The sequence below is a fragment of the Tachysurus fulvidraco genome, chromosome 6, assembly GCF_022655615.1.
Source record: "Tachysurus fulvidraco isolate hzauxx_2018 chromosome 6, HZAU_PFXX_2.0, whole genome shotgun sequence".
Lineage (NCBI taxonomy): Eukaryota > Metazoa > Chordata > Actinopteri > Siluriformes > Bagridae > Tachysurus > Tachysurus fulvidraco.
This window is the reverse complement of record NC_062523.1, coordinates 23426398-23448085: the sequence shown is the minus strand read 5'-3', so window position 1 is coordinate 23448085 and position 21688 is coordinate 23426398. Positions and strand designations below refer to the sequence as shown.

At 38.8% G+C, this 21688-nt stretch overlaps 1 protein-coding gene across 1 annotated transcript in view; it reads right to left on the bottom strand.

The window, feature by feature from the left end:
- The window catches only part of LOC113641046 (NACHT, LRR and PYD domains-containing protein 1b allele 2-like), a 147609-nt gene that overhangs the window by 122531 nt on the left and 3390 nt on the right, over nt 1-21688 (bottom strand). Inside the window, exons 4-5 of the mRNA XM_047815018.1 lie at nt 21152-21393; nt 20829-20939 (exon numbers count right to left, since the gene is read on the bottom strand). Coding sequence (XP_047670974.1) covers nt 20829-20939; nt 21152-21393 — 353 coding nt within the window. The remainder of the gene's footprint in view (nt 1-20828; nt 20940-21151; nt 21394-21688) is intronic.

Here is a 21688-nt window from a genome sequence, read left to right as displayed (position 1 = left end):
GTCATTCCAGATTTCCCGTTACCAACTTCTAACATTGTGATGGCAGTCTGATTTTTCAAAAATAGCTACTGAAGGGCTGGACCTCAAAATTACTCCAAGGGTTTCACTGATGTATATAGCTCACTGATGAGTGTATATTCCAGCAGGTTTAGCCTTACTCAGTGCAAGACTTTGAATTGTATAAGCCGTGTCTAACAGATAGTAATGAAAACACTGATGTAATAGGATTGATTAGGACTGATTACCAAAAAAAAACTGAATAGGAATACTTGGCTGAGATGAGAAACCTACTATGCACTATTGTGTATGCGCTGTACTATGTCTGTCTTGTAACAATGTACAATAGTTTGCAGAGATAAGAAGCCTGATACCAAGAATTTCATAAATATATATATTTTTTGGTGCAGTGGTATGTTGGCAAAAGTGGGCTTGGCTTAGGTTTTGACCTGTTCAACTGCTTGATAGACATTATAAACCTATAAATACATTTAACACAAATACCATATGAACTGCTTATTTATTTCTAAAAACTTATTTATTTCATACAACAAACACAATTGTGACTTTAATTTCATATTAATTATTTTCAAAATGTATTGCTACAATATAAACAAACCCAGGGGCTATGAAATATTTTAATCAATCAAAGGGTAGATTTACTCATACATGACCAGTGCAAAATTAAAAATGATTAATAGATGATTAATCAAGAGTGTAACCGAGGGCCTATGTATTGTGAAATCGGAATGAAATGTAATCTATGTGTAAAACCTGGTTAGACAGGATAGCTTCAGACTTAAATATGGCATGAGGCCAGGGTGTGGCCAACTCTACAGACTGACAACTTTTCTTGATTGTTTAATAAAAAGTCTACATTGTTTACAAAGCCTCTGAGAAGATTTTATTCCACAACACTGGTTAGATTTGTGTCTAGTTATATTTATGTCATGTATCTTTAGTATATAGCTTGTTGATAGAAATTGTAGGAGAGGAGTGGAGTACCTACCATACCACGTGCATCTGGTTATCCTTATGTGCAGTGGTGTCAAAAGTATTCACATTCATTACTCAGGTAGAAGTACAGATACTAGGGTTTAAAAATACTTCTGTAGAAGTTGTAGTATCAACTCAAGCTTTTTACTCTAGTAAAAGTGTAAAAGTACTGGATTCAAAACTACTTTAGAAGTATAAAAGTAAAAGTAATGCAAGGAAAAATGCCATTAAGGACAAACGCTTAGGCTGTGCTACAGGGGCCTATTGTGCACTACTAAACCTTCTCAAAAAACATATTTCTAAAGGCCATAATGTTATATGAATATGATTGAAAAATTTAGGATGCACTAGCCTACCTGTTTCATTTCTTGCTGATGCTGCTGTCTTTGCAGACAAGTTTGTGCTCACCCACAAAGTAGCTTTTCCATCACCCCGTTCCTTGTCACGCAATTCAGTAGATCATACTGATAATTTTAGGCGTGCACAAAAAGATGAACAATGACTTGACACTTTGGCAGCTCGCAAATGTTTTTATTGTCATGAAAAGGGACATGTGATTGCTTTTTGTTCATCATTGCAGCGTAAGAACCAACGGAAATCTCAGAACATGTCTAAGAGTATAGCGTTCGTTCGTGTTTCTTCTTCTGAGACACTAAACTCTGTTGACCCGACATTTGAACCGTTTGTTTGTGATGGTACCGTTGCCTTGTCTAATTCTGATTCTGAGTTTAAATCTTGCGAGATACGGGTGCCACACAGACTTTCATTTTAGAAAGTGCGTTACCATTTTCTTCTCGGACCAGTTGTGGGTCTTCTCAGTCCAGTTGTGACTGGCCTTGTCAAAGTCACCGTATGTTCCAAATTGCCGGTAAAAGGAATTTCCCTTATACTTGGAAATGATCTAGCTGGAAGTAAAGTTACTGTTTTACCCAAGGTTACTGATGTACCGTGTGCATCTAGTGAAGATGATGTGTTGGTACAGGAATTTCCCAATGTTTTCCAGTCATGTGTTGTCACTCGTGCACAAGTCCGTAAGTTTGAGGATGAGATTGATCTTTCAAATTCATTTATGGGACTGGAAATGTCTCATACAAAGGCTGACATAGAAAATAAATGTTCTTCACATGTGATTCTTCAGCCTAGCTTTGATTTTCCTTTCAGAAAGTAACAATTAGTTAGTGCTCAGAAAGCTGACGAATCACTGTTGACATGTCAGTCCTCTGTGGTAGATAAGTCTGATTTGCCTTGATATGCAATTGCATATTTTCTAGAGGATGGTGTACTCATGCGAAAGTGGAGTCCAGAGAAAATAAAGCATGATTGGAGTTCTGTATTTCAAATTGTCATTCCACAAACTTACCGTGCGTATGTATTATGTCTAGCTCATGACCACAAACTTTCAGGACACCTAGGTGTTCGGAAAACATACCATAACCTTTTGAAACATTTCTTCTGGCCAGGAATGAAGTCCTCTGTTGCCTCTTTTCCACCAAAGGAACTGAGTGCTGGTTCAGAGCTAGTGCTGGTGCAGGTTCAAAGTTGGTTCCACTGGCGAACCTTCTAAGAACCGGTTTGCCTTTCCACCGGCTAGAGAGCCATCACAGAGCCGAGTCTGACGTCACTGTATACATCTCACGTTACCCAGCGCAGCAACGTTAGCGCAGCAGCAATGGCGGATGTTGCTTTACTGTTAATGCTCATGGCTTTGTGAACCTACATTAACACCGAAACGCGCGAATCCAACGTGTACGTGCAGCTCCATGTAATTTGTATAAAAGGAGGTTGTAATCAAGAAAGTACATAACGTTATTTTATCATTAACACAGAAAAAAGTTAGCCTTAGCATGTAGCTACCTACTATCATGTGTGCTGATAAGTGATTATGTTGCGGTAAAGTAAAAGTGTATTAAACATTAGTATACATAAGGTACATTATCAAATGCGCTAACAGTAGCTGTGCCCATAGCCCCGCCCACAAGCGGTTCTTAAGTCTAGACCAGCAACGTTTTGGTGCTACTTAAGAACCACTTTTCCTGGTTCAGAGCCGGTGCTTTGGCAGTCGAAACAAAGAACTGGTTCTAAATTAGGCTCTGGCTCCGAACCAGGGCTCAAACTGCCTCGGTGGAAAAGGGGCATGTGTCACAGTATTTCCGTTCATGCCATTCATGTCAAATTGTAGGAAAGCCTAATCAGATTGTGCCTCCAGCACCTTTAAAGCCAGTTCCGGTTCTAAATGAACCGTTTAAAAAGCTTGTGATGGACTGTGTAGGACCTTTGCCAAAGACTAAGTCAGGACATATGTATTTGTTATGTACTATGACATGTTCTGCCACTAGATTTCCCGAAGCCATCCCATTACGTTCCTTGAAGTCCCCCAACATTGTGAAAGCCCTTGTAAAATTTTGCACCACTTCTGGTCTACCCAAGGTCATTCAATCTGACCAGGGTACGAATTTTACTTCTCGCGTGTTCCAAAAAGCCATGCATGAACTGAACATTACTCACACTGTGTCTAGTCCATATCATCCTCAATCACAAGGTCTGATCCAACGGTTCCACCAAACCTTAAAAACTATGCTTCATACTTATTGAGTCAAACATCAGAAGGATTGGGATGAGCAGGTACCACTTTTGTTGTTTGCGGCCCGTAACACCATGCAAGAGTCTTTGGGTTTCAGTCCAGCTGAATTAGTCTTCGGACATTCCCTCCGTGGACCATTGAAGTTGCTTCAAGAGCATCTTCTTGCTGACATCCCCTCTTCTCAGTCTCCTACCCATGTGTTAGATCATGTCAGTTCCTTTCATGAAAGGTTGCATTCTGCTTGGAAGCTAGCTCATCAGTCTTTGGCCTCTTCACAGTCCAAAATGAAAGATAATTATGACAAAAAAAAAAACGGTCAAACATTCATTTGCAGTTGGTGATAAACTGCTTGTATTGATGACAAAGGCAGTTTCAAGGGCCATATGAAATAGAGGAAAAACTAAGTGACCTAGACTATGTTGTACGAACTCCTGAAAGGCACAGAAAGTCCCATGTTTGCCACATTAACATGTTAAAGTCATATGTTGTCCGTTCAGACTTTGAAAATTCTATATCTTCTCCAACTTGCCCTTCTGTAGCAGTTCCTGTGGAAGTTGTTTCATCTGATGATTCTCCCTGTGCAGATGATCTTCGTTTATGCAGTACTGCCATATCCAGTGGTCGGTTACCAAATTCAATTCAATTCAAGTTTATTTGTATAGCGTTTTTACAATAGACATTGTCTCAAAGCAGCTTTACAGAACATAAACAAACAAAATTCTCACAAAATTCAGAAATCCTTGCTATTTTATGTTCAAAACTCTCCCACTTATCTGAGTCATCCCAAAATGAGTTGTTGAAATTAATTGAAAGATTTTCATCACTTTTCTCTGATGTGCTTACTGTTACTTCTGTATTAAAGCATGATATTGATGTTGCTGACCATCATCCAATCAAACAGAATGTCTATCGAGTAAATCCGGTCAAACGTCAGATAATGAAACAAGAAATCGACTACCTCATGAAGTCTGGTCAGCTGTGCCTAGTTCTAGTCCCTGGTGCTCACCTTGCTTGTTAGTTCCCAAACCTGATGTCTAGGTAGGGAGACTTTTTGTTTGTACCTTTTGTACCACTGGGCCTCTCCTTCTATTAGTAGAAAGAGAAACACTTCAAGTCACTCAAGGTACAAATATTTATTTTTAAAAAATGGCACATCAAAGGATATACACAAAACACAGACATAAAATAATTCATGTAAATAACTCAAAGATTGGTCCCTGCTCTCCAAGATGTTAACATCCAACTCACACTAACTATATTAGCTAGTTTCCTAGCATGTGGAGGCCCTTAAAGCACAAGGCAGCATTTCCCTGATAATTCATACTGAAAAGCAAAAAAAAAAAACACACCACAAATTTAAATAAAACTAACAAATCAAAACATAAACCTTCACTCATAACCACCTCAAGAAAACACAGCAAACATAGACCTCATACAAGAAAAGGCCCACACACATGCAGAAAGCAAGCACTAATAAATCAAGCTGGCGACATGAGGCTGGGAAGGTGTTATAAAAAGGAAAAAGAAATACAAAAAAACCAAAACCCCAGCCAACCGGACTCGTACACAAACAATCCACAAAATACATGTGCTGCCACCATGCAGCACACACCTCTGAGCTAGGGAACCAAACAAAACAATACAGGAGAAACAGCAACTGACTTAAATTTAGAACAAAAGAAAACAAAATTAACAATACATCCTATATTTTATTAAAACTCTAAATATTTAAAACCCCAGTTACCAACTGCACAATCTTAATTTAATTAACATTTACATTAACATTAACACATTTACCTTCTTTCTCAGATAGCAGATATAACCATCAGTCAATGTTTGAGCATTTATTCACATCAGCACACACACACACACACACACACACACACACACACACACACACACACACACACACACACACACACCACTCAAAATCATGGCAAAATTTCATGTGAAAATGAAAATGACTCATGTTTGAGTAAAATAAGCAGAAATTATTACATATTACTTTGGATAACCACTGACTGGTAAATGTCAAACATTACTCAGCATATCTCCAGGCCAAAGCTGACTGATGCAACTAAATTTATAAATAAGAGAGAGGAAAAAAATATGATTTTCAAAACACATGTATTTTATTTTTGAACTTCTTTATAAAATTATGAACGTGTTTGTGTGTGTTTTTCTGTGTGTGTGTGTGTGTGTGTGTGTGTGTGTGTGTGTGTGTGTGTGTGTGTGTGTAATATTTACAAATGTGTAGCCTTTGTTTGGTCTGGAGGCCAACGGAAATGCATTGCCCAATGCTTTGAACAGTGTTTGACTGTGTATGTGTGATGATTACAAATGTGTAGCTTTTGTTTTGTCTGGAGGCCAACTGAAAGCAATGCCCAATGCTTTGAACAGTTTTTGACTGCGTGTGTGTGTGTGTGTGTGTGTGTGTGTGTGTGTGTGTGTGTGTGTGTGTGTGTGTGTGTGTGTGTGGTGTGTGTAGCATCATTTCGGTAGATCATATTTCGCCCTCTGATAGGCAAAGGCATATCAAAAATGTGAAATATTTACAAATATGTAGCTTTTTTTTTCTGGAAGCCTAATGAAATGCAATGCCCAATTTGTGTGTGTGTGTGCGTGCATGTGTGTGTGAGATGTGTGAATGTGTGTTTTGGGTGCGTGTGTTAGTGGACATTTTGTGTGTGCATTTTTGTGTCTGTATGTATGTTCATTGCGCTGAAAAGGGCAAAAGTGTGACCTATTGCCCCACTAAATGTGGCCAAGTTAAACTGACCCGGGATGACTTAAGGAGGATTCTCTATTTTTAGTATTTATTTTACAAACACATAGTTCAATGAAAATAACAAAATTCATAATTTTGAACAAAAATTCTGGTAAATTTCAGGCAAAATGTGGAAGGAAACCTAAGTTATGACACATTAAACTTTCCAGACAAGTCAAATAGACTCCAGGGGCCTCATTTATAATGCATGCGTACGAACAAAACGGGGCTGGAAACGTACGTACACCAGTTCCCACGCAAAGGTTGTGATCTATAAAAAAAAAAAACTCGATGAGAGAACATGTGCACTACAGATGAGCTGGATACTCGGCTGAAACGAGTATCCAGTACGGATAAAGTACTTCTGCCGAGTACGAGTATTATACGAGTAATACGAGTCAATATCTGTGCTCGGATTGAATGAAAATCATCATTGGGTAGCTGATTGTGTCAGCGTTCTGTGATAGGCTAGTCACAGCGCCCCTCCCCTACACACATACAGATGTATTGTGTTGCTGTGTCTCGCTCTGCTCACTCACAGTCACACACAGAACAGCTCTCTCCCTCAGTCACTCGAGTTCGCGGGTCTATTCCGTTAACGTTTAGGGTTTCTTCAGCTTTTTACTTCGGGTTGTAAAGTTATAATACGTACTTACTAACCAGTAGAGTTCTGATAAACGTGGGTTCGTTCAGACGTGGTGCTTGCTTGGTAGATTGCGAATCACATTGCGTCTCTGCCTGTCGGAGATTTTTTTCTTTTTTAAACCTTCAGCTGTCTCTAACCAGTAACCAGACACTGAGTGTCTGACACGTTTTTGCTGTATTTCATAAAAACATAAAGGTAGTAAACTAGTGTTATAAATATTACAAATTAATTATTAAGCTATACACACACCTGGTTTGGAAATAAATTAAAAAAATCACACTGATCATAAAAAAATTAAAAGTTAAAAAAGAAAGTTATGTTGTTCATTACATTTCACTTCATAATTGCACTGCATTGTTTTGTTTTCATTGTTGCAAAACTTGTTCTGTAATATAGTTCGTTTGCTATCGTGATCAAAACCATTGATCTGAAGCTCAATCCTGATGCCGTCCTGTAAATATTTTTCTAATCAGCAATAAATATAACAATTTCTGATCAACCCATTTCAATTGCATATGGAAAAAGGATAAACGTGATTGATGTTAGACCAAAAATGGGATTTAAAGAGAAAATGTTTGTTTTTGGTTTCATACAAATGTTTGAGTTAATGTTTGTAAAATGTGTGAGGATGCATTTATATGAAAGTAGACCTTTTGAAGAATATAAGGTCATTGTTATCCAAATGTGGATATAACCTGTGCTTCAATACAAAACAGACAAAAATAACAGAAAATGATTCATGATTGCAGATGCAAAGTTAAAATGAAGTTGAAAATAAAGATAATCCGTATTACTGGAGAATGAGCAACAGTTGTCCTGCGTCGCTGATTTCTCAGGAATATTTCTGATATTTTCAGTTTCAGGATTATCTAGCAGGGGGGACCTAGCAGGAACACGCTACAGATTCTTGGGGGCTCGTCCGGGATACTTCGGCGCCACCTATTGTATTGGGAGCCGGATGATGACAATCCTGACCAACAACTAGCCCTGTCCAGCCGTGGGGACTGCGATCATGGACGAGTGGAGGCCTGCAGTCCAAAACTGTACCATCACCGAACCATGTTTCCAGCCGTGGTGGAGACAAGGAGCCATCATGTTGAGTGGTGGGAGGAAGAGCCTAGTGTGGGACATTAAGAAGAGCCTACTCACCCTGACAGCTGAAGAGCTTCTTCGGGTCACCAGAGCGGTGAACCCAGTGTCAGACGTGGATCAGTCCGAGCTTGTGGAGAGAGATCAGGAGGAATGCTACGATCGTATCAACTCAATCATATACAGTAAGCAGTTAATTGAAACAGAGGACGAGGGAATGGTTCAGTTGCTGATGTTAAAAGATGCCATTGATGATATAGTAAAATGTTGTGATGTTATGACAGTGCTACATGTAAAGGGTGATTCTGAGTTACATATTGGACAGAGTGTTGATAAGCTTGATGATCTTGTTGATTTTGCTGAGGGTTCTGTTACTATCCAAACATCCCCTGAATGCACCACAGACACACACCCGCAGACTCGATATGCACCCACTTTAGTCAGCACTACACTCCCTAGTGGTATTGCCGAACCAGATTCAGGCTCGGCTACGGTTACAATGTTAAATGTACCTGACATATCAAACGCTGATGTGCTTAGAGCGCTTGCTAGCTACGAGGACCTTAGCAAGAAACTCATACAGCGTATTCCAGCACATGCCTCACCATCACAGACACATATGCCCTTGTCACAGACACATATGCCCTTGTCACAGACACATATGCCCTTGTCACAGACACATATGCCCTTGTCACAGACACATATACCCTTGTCACAGACACATACGCCCTCATCCTCAGTCCTGTTGAGGCAGCCAGACAGAAACCCCTCTGGTGAGTATGCCTCTCAGTCTGCTCGTGAGGGGATGGTGTCCTTAAGGAAATTCGGTTTTCTGTCACAAAGAGACTTCAAAGTGCAAGGCGGGCAGATCGGTGATCAATCCTCAGATATCAGCTACAACAATGTCTGTAGGCAAATTGATGATGGAGTCAAAGAAGGATTCTCCGACTCAGAGATTGTTTGTGGTGTGCTTAAAATCATAAGGCCAGGCATATTCAAAGAGATGTTGATAAATAAAGATGACATGGAAGTTGCTGAACTCAAGCGATTTCTCCAAACTCAACTAAGAGAAAAAAACAGCACAGAGCTATTCCAAGAGTTGATGTGTACGAAACAGGATGAGAACGAATCGTTTGATAGGCTTAAAACAACGCATCCTATTGACATCAGCTACAGTGCAAGATGTGTTCCTACATACTGTGTACCAAGGCTTGGGACACAAACACACCGACATACGCAGAGAGCTTAAACCTTTGTTGACAAACAGTGGGGTCCCTGATGAGATGATTCTGCGTCATGTGATGAAAATCACTAGTGAAGAAAATGAGAGAATGAAAAGGTTTGGCTCGGCCCGCTGACAGACTGTAACAAATGCACACAGTGTGCAGCTCGAGTCGGACTTGGTAAATACACCTAGCACAAAGTCAGAGAGTGTAGGGTCCAAGACAAAGCAAACAAAACCAGATCCTCTTAGAGACCTCACGACCAAAGTAGCTCACCAGGCTGGTTGAGACCATGCAAAAACAAAACCAACAACAGCTAACTCACAGTGGGTGCCAGTATAGTAAAAATAGGGCACAATCTAAGCGTGGAAAGCCCTGTGGTTGTCCAAGCTGCGTGGAGCAAGACAGACGAGACTGTAAATACTGTTTCACCCGTGGGGAGGAAGGACATTGTGCAGCAGGCTGTCTAAAGCGTCCAAAGAGACAGGGAAACTTCAACCGGGCACTGGAGAGGGACATCTATTGGCCGGGTCTGAAAAAAAGTCCCACCCAGAAAGTCATGTCAACCATAACAAAATACGCTACTCCTCACCCTCAACTTCAGTAACAACAAGCACATTAAGTCTCTGTAAACAAGTAGCTCAGCTCCCTCCCCTGTCACCACATGTAGCTAAAGCCAGAGCGGTTGCTAGTCTAATTGGAAAAAAGGCCCTCGTCCAGAGCTATCTAAATGGCTTAGCAGTTACTTCTTTGCTGGACTCTGGATCCCAGTCAGTATAGTCAGTCGTGACTGGAAAGAAGAGTACTTACCTGACCTCAGTATTTACTCAGTTTCTGAGATTTTAGGAGGGGAGGAGCTGAAGGTTACTGCTGCAAATGGTGGTCTCATTCCCTATGATGGGTGTGTAGTCATGACAGTGAACTTGCCAGGAAATTTGGACCCCAACTTGTCCATTAGTGTCCCATTCCTCATCAGCAGCTACCCCATGGACAAACCATTGATAGGCTTTAATGTTTTGGAAGTGCTAATTTGTGGAAAACCAGAGAGACTAGTGCCAGTACTTGCTAGCCTTCTTAGCAATGCCATATCTGTTCCCAAAGAAACAGCTGAAGCTCTCGTCAACTTTATTCAGACGGCAAAGCCAGTTCTGCAACAGGGACGCTTAAGAACAGGCACCAAGAATATAGTGCTCCCAGCTGGTCAAGTGTCGTGGGTGAGGTGTCCGGTTCCGTCAAACATGGATGCCTCTACCCAATTGGTGTTGTTGGGACCCACCTGTAAACCTCGGTCATCTGGAGGAAGAACAACAAGAGGTTGCTAGAAAGATGCTTCATGAGGAGTCAAACGCCTTCGCTAGAGATGGAGATGACCGTGGCTGTATCCCAAACCTGCAAATGGTGATCAACCTCAAAGACGATGTTCCTGTGCAGAGAGCTTACACATCCATTCCCAAACCATTATTTAAAGAAGTGAAAGATTACATTCAAGATCTTATTGTAAAGGGTTGGATAGTGAAATCGAAGTCTGCCTATTCTGCCCCAGTTGTATGTGTGTGAAAGAAGGAGGGCACTCTTAATCTTTGCATAGACTACCGTCTCCTTAATCAAAAAACCGTACCCGACAGACATCCACTGCCGCAAATACAGGATTTAATAGACACGCTAGGTGGGTACTCAGTGTTCAGCAAACTGGACCAAGGTAAAGCTTACCACCAGGGGTTTGTGGCAGAAGGGTCACACCATCTCACTGCCTTCATCACTCCCTGGGGGCTTTACGAATGGGTACGGATCCTGTTTGGACTTTCTAATGCACCTGCAGTTTTTCAGAGGAGCATGGAGGAGATGTTAGGCTCTCTGAGAGACGAGTACTGCATCCCGTACCTGGATGACCTACTATGCTATTCCAGATCTTTCAGTGACCACGTGGAGGTGATTCGCAAGGTTCTCCAAGCACTGCAGCATCATGGGGTGAAACTACGGGCAGAAAAGTGTGAGATGTTTCAAAAAGAGGTCTGCTATGTTGGACGCTTGGTGTCAGCCGAGGGAGTTCAAATTGACCCCAAAGACCTAGAGGCAGCGATGGCTTTAACAACCAAAATGCCCCAAAGAGTTGGTGACCTCTGATGAGTTCTTGGCTTCCTAAGTTATTACCGTTACTACGTACAGGACTTTGCAAAAATAGTAAAACCACAATATGAGCTACTCCAAGTTAAGTCCTCAGTGACCCAACACCTTTCACATCATTGCAAGTCTAAACTCGAGTTCCTTGCTCTGAAGTGGGCAGTGTGTGAGAAATTTAGAGACTATCTCTTCTATGCTCCACATTTCACCATCTACACTGATAACAATCCGCTGACTTACATCATGAGCAATGCGAAACTCAATGCAGTTGGACAGCGCTGAGTTGGGGAATTGTCAGAGTTCCACTTCAATATTAAATACAGACCTGGAAAAAATAACATAGATGACACACTCTCACGCATCCCACTTGACATTGACAATTATGTGGTGAAATGTACGGAGGAACTGTCACAGGATGTGCTGCATGCGGCTTGGGAAGGGAGTAGAGCAGCCCAGAAGAAAGATGTAGCATGGATAGCTGCACTTTACACCTCCTCTGCTGATGTGATACCACAGCCTCATACACTCTTACCCAAAATAAGTCCCAAAGAACTGGCAAAAGCCCAACGAGAGGACCCTGGAATAGGGGAAATAATGAAATTGAAAGAGGTAAATAATGTTCTTACTGACGAGGTCAGAAGGTCAGTGAGTGGGCTCAGTCGCAAGCTCCTTCATGAGTGGAGTCAACTACATTTGGAAAATAGAGTCCTGTACCGCCAAACACCAGAGAGAAAACAGTTAGTCCTACCCACCAAGTACCGCTCAGTTGCCCTAAAACATCTCCATGACAACATGGGGCACGTTGGCACAGAACGTGTGCTCCATCTTGCCAGAGAACGTTTCTATTGGCCACAGATGAAGAGATGCATAGAAGAGTATGTCACATGAAAATGCAGTTGCATAAAACAGAAGAAGCCCACCACACACATACGTGCACCAATGGGTGGCCTGACTTCTGCTTCCCCTCTCGATCTGGTTTGCATAGACTACTTACATCTGGAAAAAAGCAAAGGGGGCTATGAGTATATTCTTGTAGTAATAGACCATTTTACCAGATTTGCCCAGGCTTATCCAACCAAAAATAAATCGGGACAAACTGCAGCTGAACGGATATACAATGACTACATACCTCGTCTGGGTTACCCAAATTGTCTCCACCATGATCAAGGACGTGAGTTTGAAAACAACCTTTTCCGTACCCTCGGACGCCTGTCAGGGGTCAGGCACTCACGAACATCCCCATACCACCCACAATGTAATCCCGCTGAGCGGTTCAACTGCACACTACTGCAAATGTTACGTACACTGACAGACAGAGAAAAAGAGAGATGGAAAGAACATTTGCCACAAATGATACACTCATATAACTGTACTCGCCACGAGTCCACTGGATACTCACCTCATTACCTGCTGTATGGGCAACACCCCCCGTCTCCCCGTGGATCTCTTGTTTGGACTGTTGGAAAACACAGAATCGGTGACACACAAAGGATATGTGGATAAATGGTCAAAAAGGATGACGGAAGCATACAAGATTGCAAACAAATCCAGCTTGTCATCGAGTGCAAAGAACAAGTCCTACTATGATCAAAAGGCGAGGGGCGTGGTCCTCAAACCAGGAGATCGAGTACTGGTTCGAAACATGGGTGAGCGGGTTGGACCCGGTAAACTATGCTCATACTGGGAGAAGAGAATCTATGTGGTGAAGGAGCAAATCTCAGATAATCCGGTATATGTCGTTCATCCTGAGGGAGACCCAAATGCAAGAAACAGAACCATACACAGAAACCTGCTGTTGTTAGTGAATAGCTTGCCTGTTGAGAGCCCAGCACGGCTAGCTGACCCTATTATAACCCCCTGTCAGAGGCAAAAACAGCCTCAACAGAGGATTAGCTCTGTTGACAAGGATGGAACATCGGACACTGATGATGATGAGGAGTGGACAGGAGGTTATTGGCCAAGAACACCTGTAGTTAGGAGGGAAAGTCCGGTGTCAAAGACATCTCCTACAGTAGTGCCTGGTCTGACCCCAAAGAAACAGACCATGGCCCACGAAGAATGTCCATGTGGGCATGTACCTTACAGACGAGAGAAACCGAACCAAGGGACGCATACTTACCAAATGGACGAGAGACGTCTGAAAGAGACTATACAGAGGAGGCCGAAGCCAGTGTTCACTTATGAGTCATTAGGCCAGCCTTCAATACAAACCCATATTGGTTCTATTTCCTCACAGATTACTCTGCTTCCCTTACCATTCATACCACACATAGCCAGACAATGTATTATGCCTGCACCTTATGCACCACAGATGTATCTGCCTTTCACATATTACATACCAGTCACCACACAAGTCTATTAAGAAGTGTTGTTGTGAAATGTCGGGAGCGATTTTTGTTTGTCGGGGTGGATGTGACACTCACAAAATAAGTTTTGTTGAAATTATTATTTTTGTTTTCTTTCCTTCTATTGCAATGGTATTTGATCGTATTATTTATTTAATAGAATACTAATGAGAGATCATGAAAAAAACACTACACCACTGGAGATTCATAGCTGAAAAACATCTGTAGTCACATAAAAGGTTTGTAACTAACCTGAAAATATCAGAAATATTCCTGAGAAATCAGCGAAGCAGGACAACTGTTGCTCATTCTCCAGTAACACGGATTATGAGCTCATTTTGCTCTGCACCGCTAATTGTCCCAGTGTAACACTGTTCGCGGTTACTGCTACCCTGTGTCCACTTGATGAAGTACATCATGTATTCTGTGAGCTAAAAGTATGTCACACGTGTAGACAGTTATAATTTAACGGTACGCAGTGGCGAAAATGGCGGCCGATGTCCGCATATTGTTTATTTTATTTGTTAATTATGGCTCCGAAGCATTTGTGGGTTATTTCAGTGTGTGTGGAAAAGAGATATGTGTGTAGTGCAATGTTAAAAGTGTAAAAGGTTCATTTGAATGTACAACATAACACCAGTTATGGCTGCGGCCTTGTTTATGGGCGCACACATGTTAATGTTATAGTGATACAGATTCAGATCATAGAACTGGGCGCCAAGTTATGACAGTTTTAAAATACAAAAACATACTTCACAATACACATACAGGTAGTGCCTGAAATGTTCTTTTGTAATTGGAATTTTAAAAAATGTAAAAATTTAAATGGGTATATTTTTTCTAGTCTTAAGAAATGCCCCGGACGTACTAGCCTTTAAAAGTATGTTTGAATACCAAGCCCCACGAGCAAATAGAGTCCTCTACAGGGTGCATGCTTCCCCTACCTGTTCCCACTATAGCCTAGCATATATACTACATGCTCATCGTTTTATTGCTGCCACAGGGGCGTATCATGCTTCCCCCTCTACGACTTACACTCGGCTCTACAGCAACATGCTTGTTGCATTATGCCGACATTCGCTCAACCAGGACAACGCTCCTCTGATCTTTGATCAGTTCCGTATTGACCAGCTTCACACTGCTACAGTTATGTTGGGGGTTTTTCTCCTTGGCACATGGTTTTGTTTTGGGGGTCTATTCTATTTTCTAGTCACTGCTCTCCCCGCTCTGTCCATGCATGTGCATGGACGGGCACGTGGATTCTTGCCCAGAAGAGAACCATACTGCCAACACTAACTGTATGCATATCATCTTATTCCCTTGTGACAAAGTGGTCCTGACAGAAATCAAGCATCGCGTTAGTTCTGGCAGGCCACATCGTCAAGCGTGCATCAGCTGTTAATCAGCTGTCCATGACGCACACCAATCCGCTTACGACATCCGTATTACCCGACCATTTAAATTCCCATTCATAGAGCTGTTCAGCGCTTCGCTGCTGCCGCAATATAAACTCCCTCCTCCAACCCCGACTCCACCATGCCGGAACCCGTGTTCGCTGTACCAGTTTATGTCTTAAATCTCCACATATTTTTCTCTCTCCCTCTCTCTCTAATTATTTGATTATCTATCTATCTATCCATTCATTTATTATTTTCTAAAAACGTGTAAGCGAGCTTATCAATACTATGCATGCCAGTGGTTCTGTTAGGCGGAGTCTATTCTATTTTCTAGTTGCTGCTCTCCCCACTCTGTCCATGCATGCGCATGGACAGGCACGTGGATTCTTGCCCAGAACAGAACTATACCGCCAACACTAAGTGTATGCATATCATCTAATTCCCTTGTGACAAAGTGGTCCTGGCAGAAATAAGATTTTGTATTGTCACTGCATGAGGCTTTTATTTGAAAACTGACTATCGCTTCTCAAAGTTCTCTTAAATGAGCGATGCTGTGTCTTCTCCTATCATACCCGCATGGGGAACTTGGTGAGGCGCAGACATGTTTCTTTTATTTCAATCTTTCTCCTGTTATAATAGGTAAAATGTTTATGTATACACATACACCAACAAACAAAGAGATGAAAACGCACTATGTATATGGTATTTAGATTGTGGTTCAGAAGTAACAGAAGTGAAACTTAATCGAAAGTTAGCGATATATATATATTTTTCATGGGACAATTGAACCACGTGGATTTTATTGTATGTTAGCATGGCTGAATTATAAGTTATATATTCTAATGCTTTTGAGCTGATCTCCCTGTAATTTGAGCTGGTTGCACAACCTAACATTTTGAAATATACATTTTATAATCGATTAAATAGTGCCTCCTAGTGCAATTTTATTGACAGATATGGTGACATTAAATAGGAATTATTAAAATATTCCACAGTAAAATTGACTGATATTTATTTTGCTTATAGAGTAGGTTACGCTGAAGTGACATGAGATGGTTTTTATCAACTAACATCTTAAAATTGTAATTTTATAATGGATTGAAATGGTGCCTCCCGGTGCAATTATTCTGCCATGTCGGAAATTTTTGGAGAGCCACCCTCCAAGTGGACATATGCCAGGGGTGCATTACAGCCAAATTAATAGTCAATAATATATAATAGTCAATAATAGTCTTTCACACTTAATACTAAAATAATTATACTTAACACTAATTTTATAATACTTAATTATTAATACTTAATACTTAATACTAATTAATTAATCACACTTTAAACTTTATACTTAATACTATTTGAATTTGAATAATAAGAAAACTTTCCAGACCTGGATGAGAATGAGCAAAACTCTTTATTGGTGCTGCTCAGCCACTGCTTCCATTGAGCTCAAGGAGAAAAAACTTCTAAGTCGAAAGTATCAAAGAAAAAACCCAAACAGTGCATCCCCATGCCACCCAAAAAGTTCCCCCACAAAAAAGCAAGCAAGCAGGAGCAAGAGCGCCCCCTCCAAAGGAATCTCCTCAATATATACCCTGGCACCTCTAGATGCGTCTATACCTTCTTACGTCAATCCACCTGACCCGTCTGACTTTTCTCCTGACACTACAGAATTACAGAATTGCCCGTGGCCCCCCTGCCTCATTTCCCCGAAAAACAAGTCTGCCCTTTTACCGAAAATTAAGTCTGGCCTGTTGTTGTTGTTCCCGCCGACTTTCTGAACTTCTGCATTACTAAAAATATGCTGCGTTGACAAAACTATTGTCCAATCTCACCAATCTCCCTTTATACAATTACAATGAGTGAGTTTCTCTCTATCTTTTTCTATGTTTTGTATATGACGATTTGATATGATATGATTTCTCCGGATTATACACCCATATACACATATACACACATATATATATACACACACATATACATATATACATATGTATATATGTGTATATTTATGTATATATATGTGTATATTTATGTATATATATATATATATATATATATATATATATATATATATATATATATATATATATGTATATATATATATATATACATATATATACACATATATACATATGTATTACAATACAGGTAATCATTTTGTATATATATATATATATATATATATATATATATATATATATATATATATATATATATATATATACATAAATATACACATATATACATATATATACACATATATACATATGTATTACAATACAGGTAATCATTTTGTATATATATATATATATATATATATATATATATATATATATATATATATATATATATATATATATATGTATGTGTGTATGTATATATATATATATGTATGTGTGTATGTATATATATATATATATATATATATATATATATATATATATATACAAAATGATTACCTGTATTTTATACATATACTACATGATTACCTGTGTTAGTACTATGATTATCTGTATTGTACGCCTATACTATGTATGGTTATCATGACAATCACCTATAACCTATTCGCCCTACACTAAATTAATCACTTCTCTACATATAACCTAAAGATATTAAAGATATAACTAATCAGCACAGTGATAATACTCAATTCCGCAATCACCTACCATCCCTATGATATAGGAGTTCTGATTTATGATATGATTAATATGATTATGACATTAGCCGTAGTTGACTTACAAGTAGGGTTTTTTATCTGGTTATTAGACGTACTGCAATATTCCTTAAGCTAAGCTTTTGCATTTTATAATGTTGTTTTGCATATATGTGGAGATCTGTTTATGCTGACTCCTTAAATTTGCTAGACTTATGATCTCAGTCTGTCTTGTTTGTCCAGACTGGGCCTGCACATGCATTCTATTTTAAGCCTTAGTTCCTCTGTTCTCTCCTAAAGGACAGGTTCCCCTTCTTCTTGTTTTTCTCAAATTCTCAGAGTTTATAACTTCAATAAACCCAATAAACCACCTTATTTCTGTTAACACTTGTTTCGAGGTATCTAACACAATATATATACATATATTATATTATAATCATATAACTCATATAGCTCAACACTATTACAGTATCTGGCCTACCCCCATATGTCCTACAACATCAATTGTAATAGTTCATATAATAAGAGCACATATCAAGATTTTTTCCAACAGCCAGATATGCAGAATTTGAAGAGAAATTTCACAGTAAAATAGGATAATCTTTATTGTAAGCATAGAGTAGATCATTACAAAGTGATCTGAGTAAGTTTTTTCAATTAACCTATTAAAATATTCATTTTATGATTGATTAAAATGCGCCCGTTGTTGCAGTTATAATTCCCCACACGGTGGTTTGGATAGGAATTATTCCACAATAGAATTTGCTGATATTTATTTTGAGCATAGAGTAAGTCATTATGAAGTGATGTAAGTTTTATCAACTAACATTTTAAATTTTCCATTTTATGATGGACTAAATTGTGCCCACTGGCAAAATTATTTTGCCAGATTTGGTAAATTTTAGTAGGAATTAAAAAATTCAACAGTAAAATTGGCTAATATTTATTCTGAGCATAGAGTACTATAGGTCATGCTGAAGTGATGAGTAATTTTTTTCAACTAATAATTTGAAATTTCCATTTTAAAATGGATGGTTCCTCCTGGTACAAATATATTGCAAAATATGGTGATTTTGATTAGGAATTTGTAAAAAAAATTCCACAGTAAAATTGGTTTGTTTGTTTGTTACACAGTTACTCTGCAGACTGACGCAACTTCATTTGGTTGCTTAATAAAAATTATACATTGTTTACAAAGCCTCTGAGGATTACAGTATATTCCACAACACTGGTTAGAGTTGAGTCTAGTTATACTTATGTCCTGTATCTATAGTATATAGCTTCATATGAAGCAGTAGGAGACACCTTTCTTGGGGTTCACTACAAAGGATTCTAAATGGACACAGTTATTGTGTACAGCTCTATGCTCCGTCTGTGTAGATTTCTGCATAGTAGCTTAAAGCCTACAGAGCTACACTTTCTGTGTTTCATTTCTGACAAAAGGTCAAAACTGGTCCCTAGTTCTAACTGAGATCATAGACAACCTTAATCCAATTTTTTATAAAAAAAATTATATAAAATCTTAAATATCTGGATTGGGTAAGTTCATTATGAATACAAATTCAATATTTAAATAAAAGTTTTCTAGGAACCTGTAGTAGACACCAAAACTCTCGTCCAAAGATGATGAGATATGAAGTTAAAAATGACCAAACCACATTAATTTATATTAATATTATAATATATAGTATATTTATATTAATGTATTTCACTACCTTTTACAGGAAATCTACTAAAGTGGAAAAAAGAGTGACTTGTTATATGACATAGTACTTTAATTGTTTATGCCTTTTCTTCAAGCATGGGCATGCAATAGGGTGTGTGCGTATGCCAATTTACTTTCAACACATTTCATTTCAAGCACAAAAAAAAGTACAAAATACAAAGTAAAGGAAAGGTTTTGTAAAAATATTTGGATGCCTATTTTTATATAAAATGGTATAAAATGTATATGATGTGCATCCATTATATAAATCAATAAAGATTTGCTTGTGTTCTGTAGAATTCTTCCATCAAAATTTAACACACAGGGGGACAAAATTAATTCACATTTCAGATTGTGTCTTCTTTGATCATCTATGCATAATTTGATCTAGAATCCAGATCATTCACTATTTCAGGCTGCTTCTGCTTAAGGATTTTATAGAATTCTGCTTTCACAGCTTTTCCTCCTGAGTCAAGACAACTGTACAGTATCCTCATTTTTTTCTGTGGTGTTGTTGCCTCCTTGATATCATTATACAGTTCATCTCTGATGAGTTTCTTGGTAAGTAGAGTGTCTGCTATTTCCAATACCAGAAAAACTCTCTGTATGAGTATGTCTCTGTGTTTATCTATAAATTCAGCACCTAAAATAGATATAAACATTAAATTATAACAATGAATAATAATTTCTATGGAATTACAGTACATTTTATTTAAAAAAAAAAAAGTGTCTCAATTTTCCGAATTGTTTAAAAAAGTTTTCATAAGAATGTTTCAAGGTCAGAACTTCTTTCAGATTTGATTTGATAAGTAGTGTTCAGTGAAGCAAAAACTAAATCTAAAATTGTAATGTACAAATTCTGTACAAATGCTGGAAAATAGCAAAATCTGAAATATTTACCTTTATCTTTTTCTGCTGGACTTGCTTCTTTACTCTCAGCTAAGGTAATAAGACAGAAAAAGATTCAGTGCAAAAAATCCACTGACTTATAAATCATTTTAGGTTAGCCTGAACTTGCTCTGACAGACTGAAATCTAGGCCAATGCTTTCTGTCAAATTAGAATACAAAAATAAATTTTTGGCTACCTGTAAGAAAGACCCGACGAGGTTCCCACACCTCCTGGCCACTTTCATCTAACAGACCCAATGTGAGGTCTTCAACCTTGTTATTAAGGATCACCTCAAATGTGATGTGATGGTTAGGACCATAGTCACAGCCAAATGTCTCAACCTAAGAAAAACAAAAGATAGCTAAACACACTTCTTTAATGTGTAAAGAAATCTTTTTCCACAAAAGGAATTGTGGTTTACCTTTGGCTGGTAAGAATAAGGCTCACAGAGTGGTCTGTATTTTTTACCAGGGGTCAGCTGACATAGGGAGCTGCACTGAATGTAGGTGTTGGACTGATTTAATTTCCGTACCTACATGGTTAAGCAGAATAGTTAAAAAAAAAACATTGAAGTGATTAAGTTTTAATTTAATTTAAAATTTGAAGGAAAAAAGAACAATTGTGTCCCATTTTGTTCACCTTAATACTGCCTGAAATTTCAGTATATTTTAGCACTTCATGTGTGAACAACATCTGGAAGAAAACACTAAAATAAAAAGTTAAATAAGCCGATTAGTAGCTTACCTCTTCAACTGACACATTTACTGGCAGCAAATGAATGTGCAGTTTTTTGCGCTTTTCATTATAGAAGAGAAGGACTTGGGCATTGATGGGCTTTTCTAAGAAGATCCTTTTTTTTAACAGGCCAAAGATGGAGAGACCATGAACTTCAAAAATCACGTGTGTGCTTGTTATATTCAGGTCCTGAATGATCTCAACATTACCCTCACTGAAATGTGCCACAGCCAGTTCAAACTCATTTTTATCTGAAGCATAAGAAGAAGGAAAAGTAAGTTGTTTTTAAAATTATGTTATAAAGTGTCATTAAATACAACAATGAACCAAAACATTATGACGAATGACAAAGTGAATAGTGTCAAGGTCTGAGATTGGATTCTGTAATAGATATTATAAGCAAACGGTGGACAATGAGAAGTATTATAGCAAAAATTATTGTGTGCATCTTGTCAGTGGTGGTGAGTACCTAATGATAGTGGTCAAGGGGAGACATAACATGAACCAAAGTCTCACTGATGCCCAAGGGTAAAACAGTCCTATCCT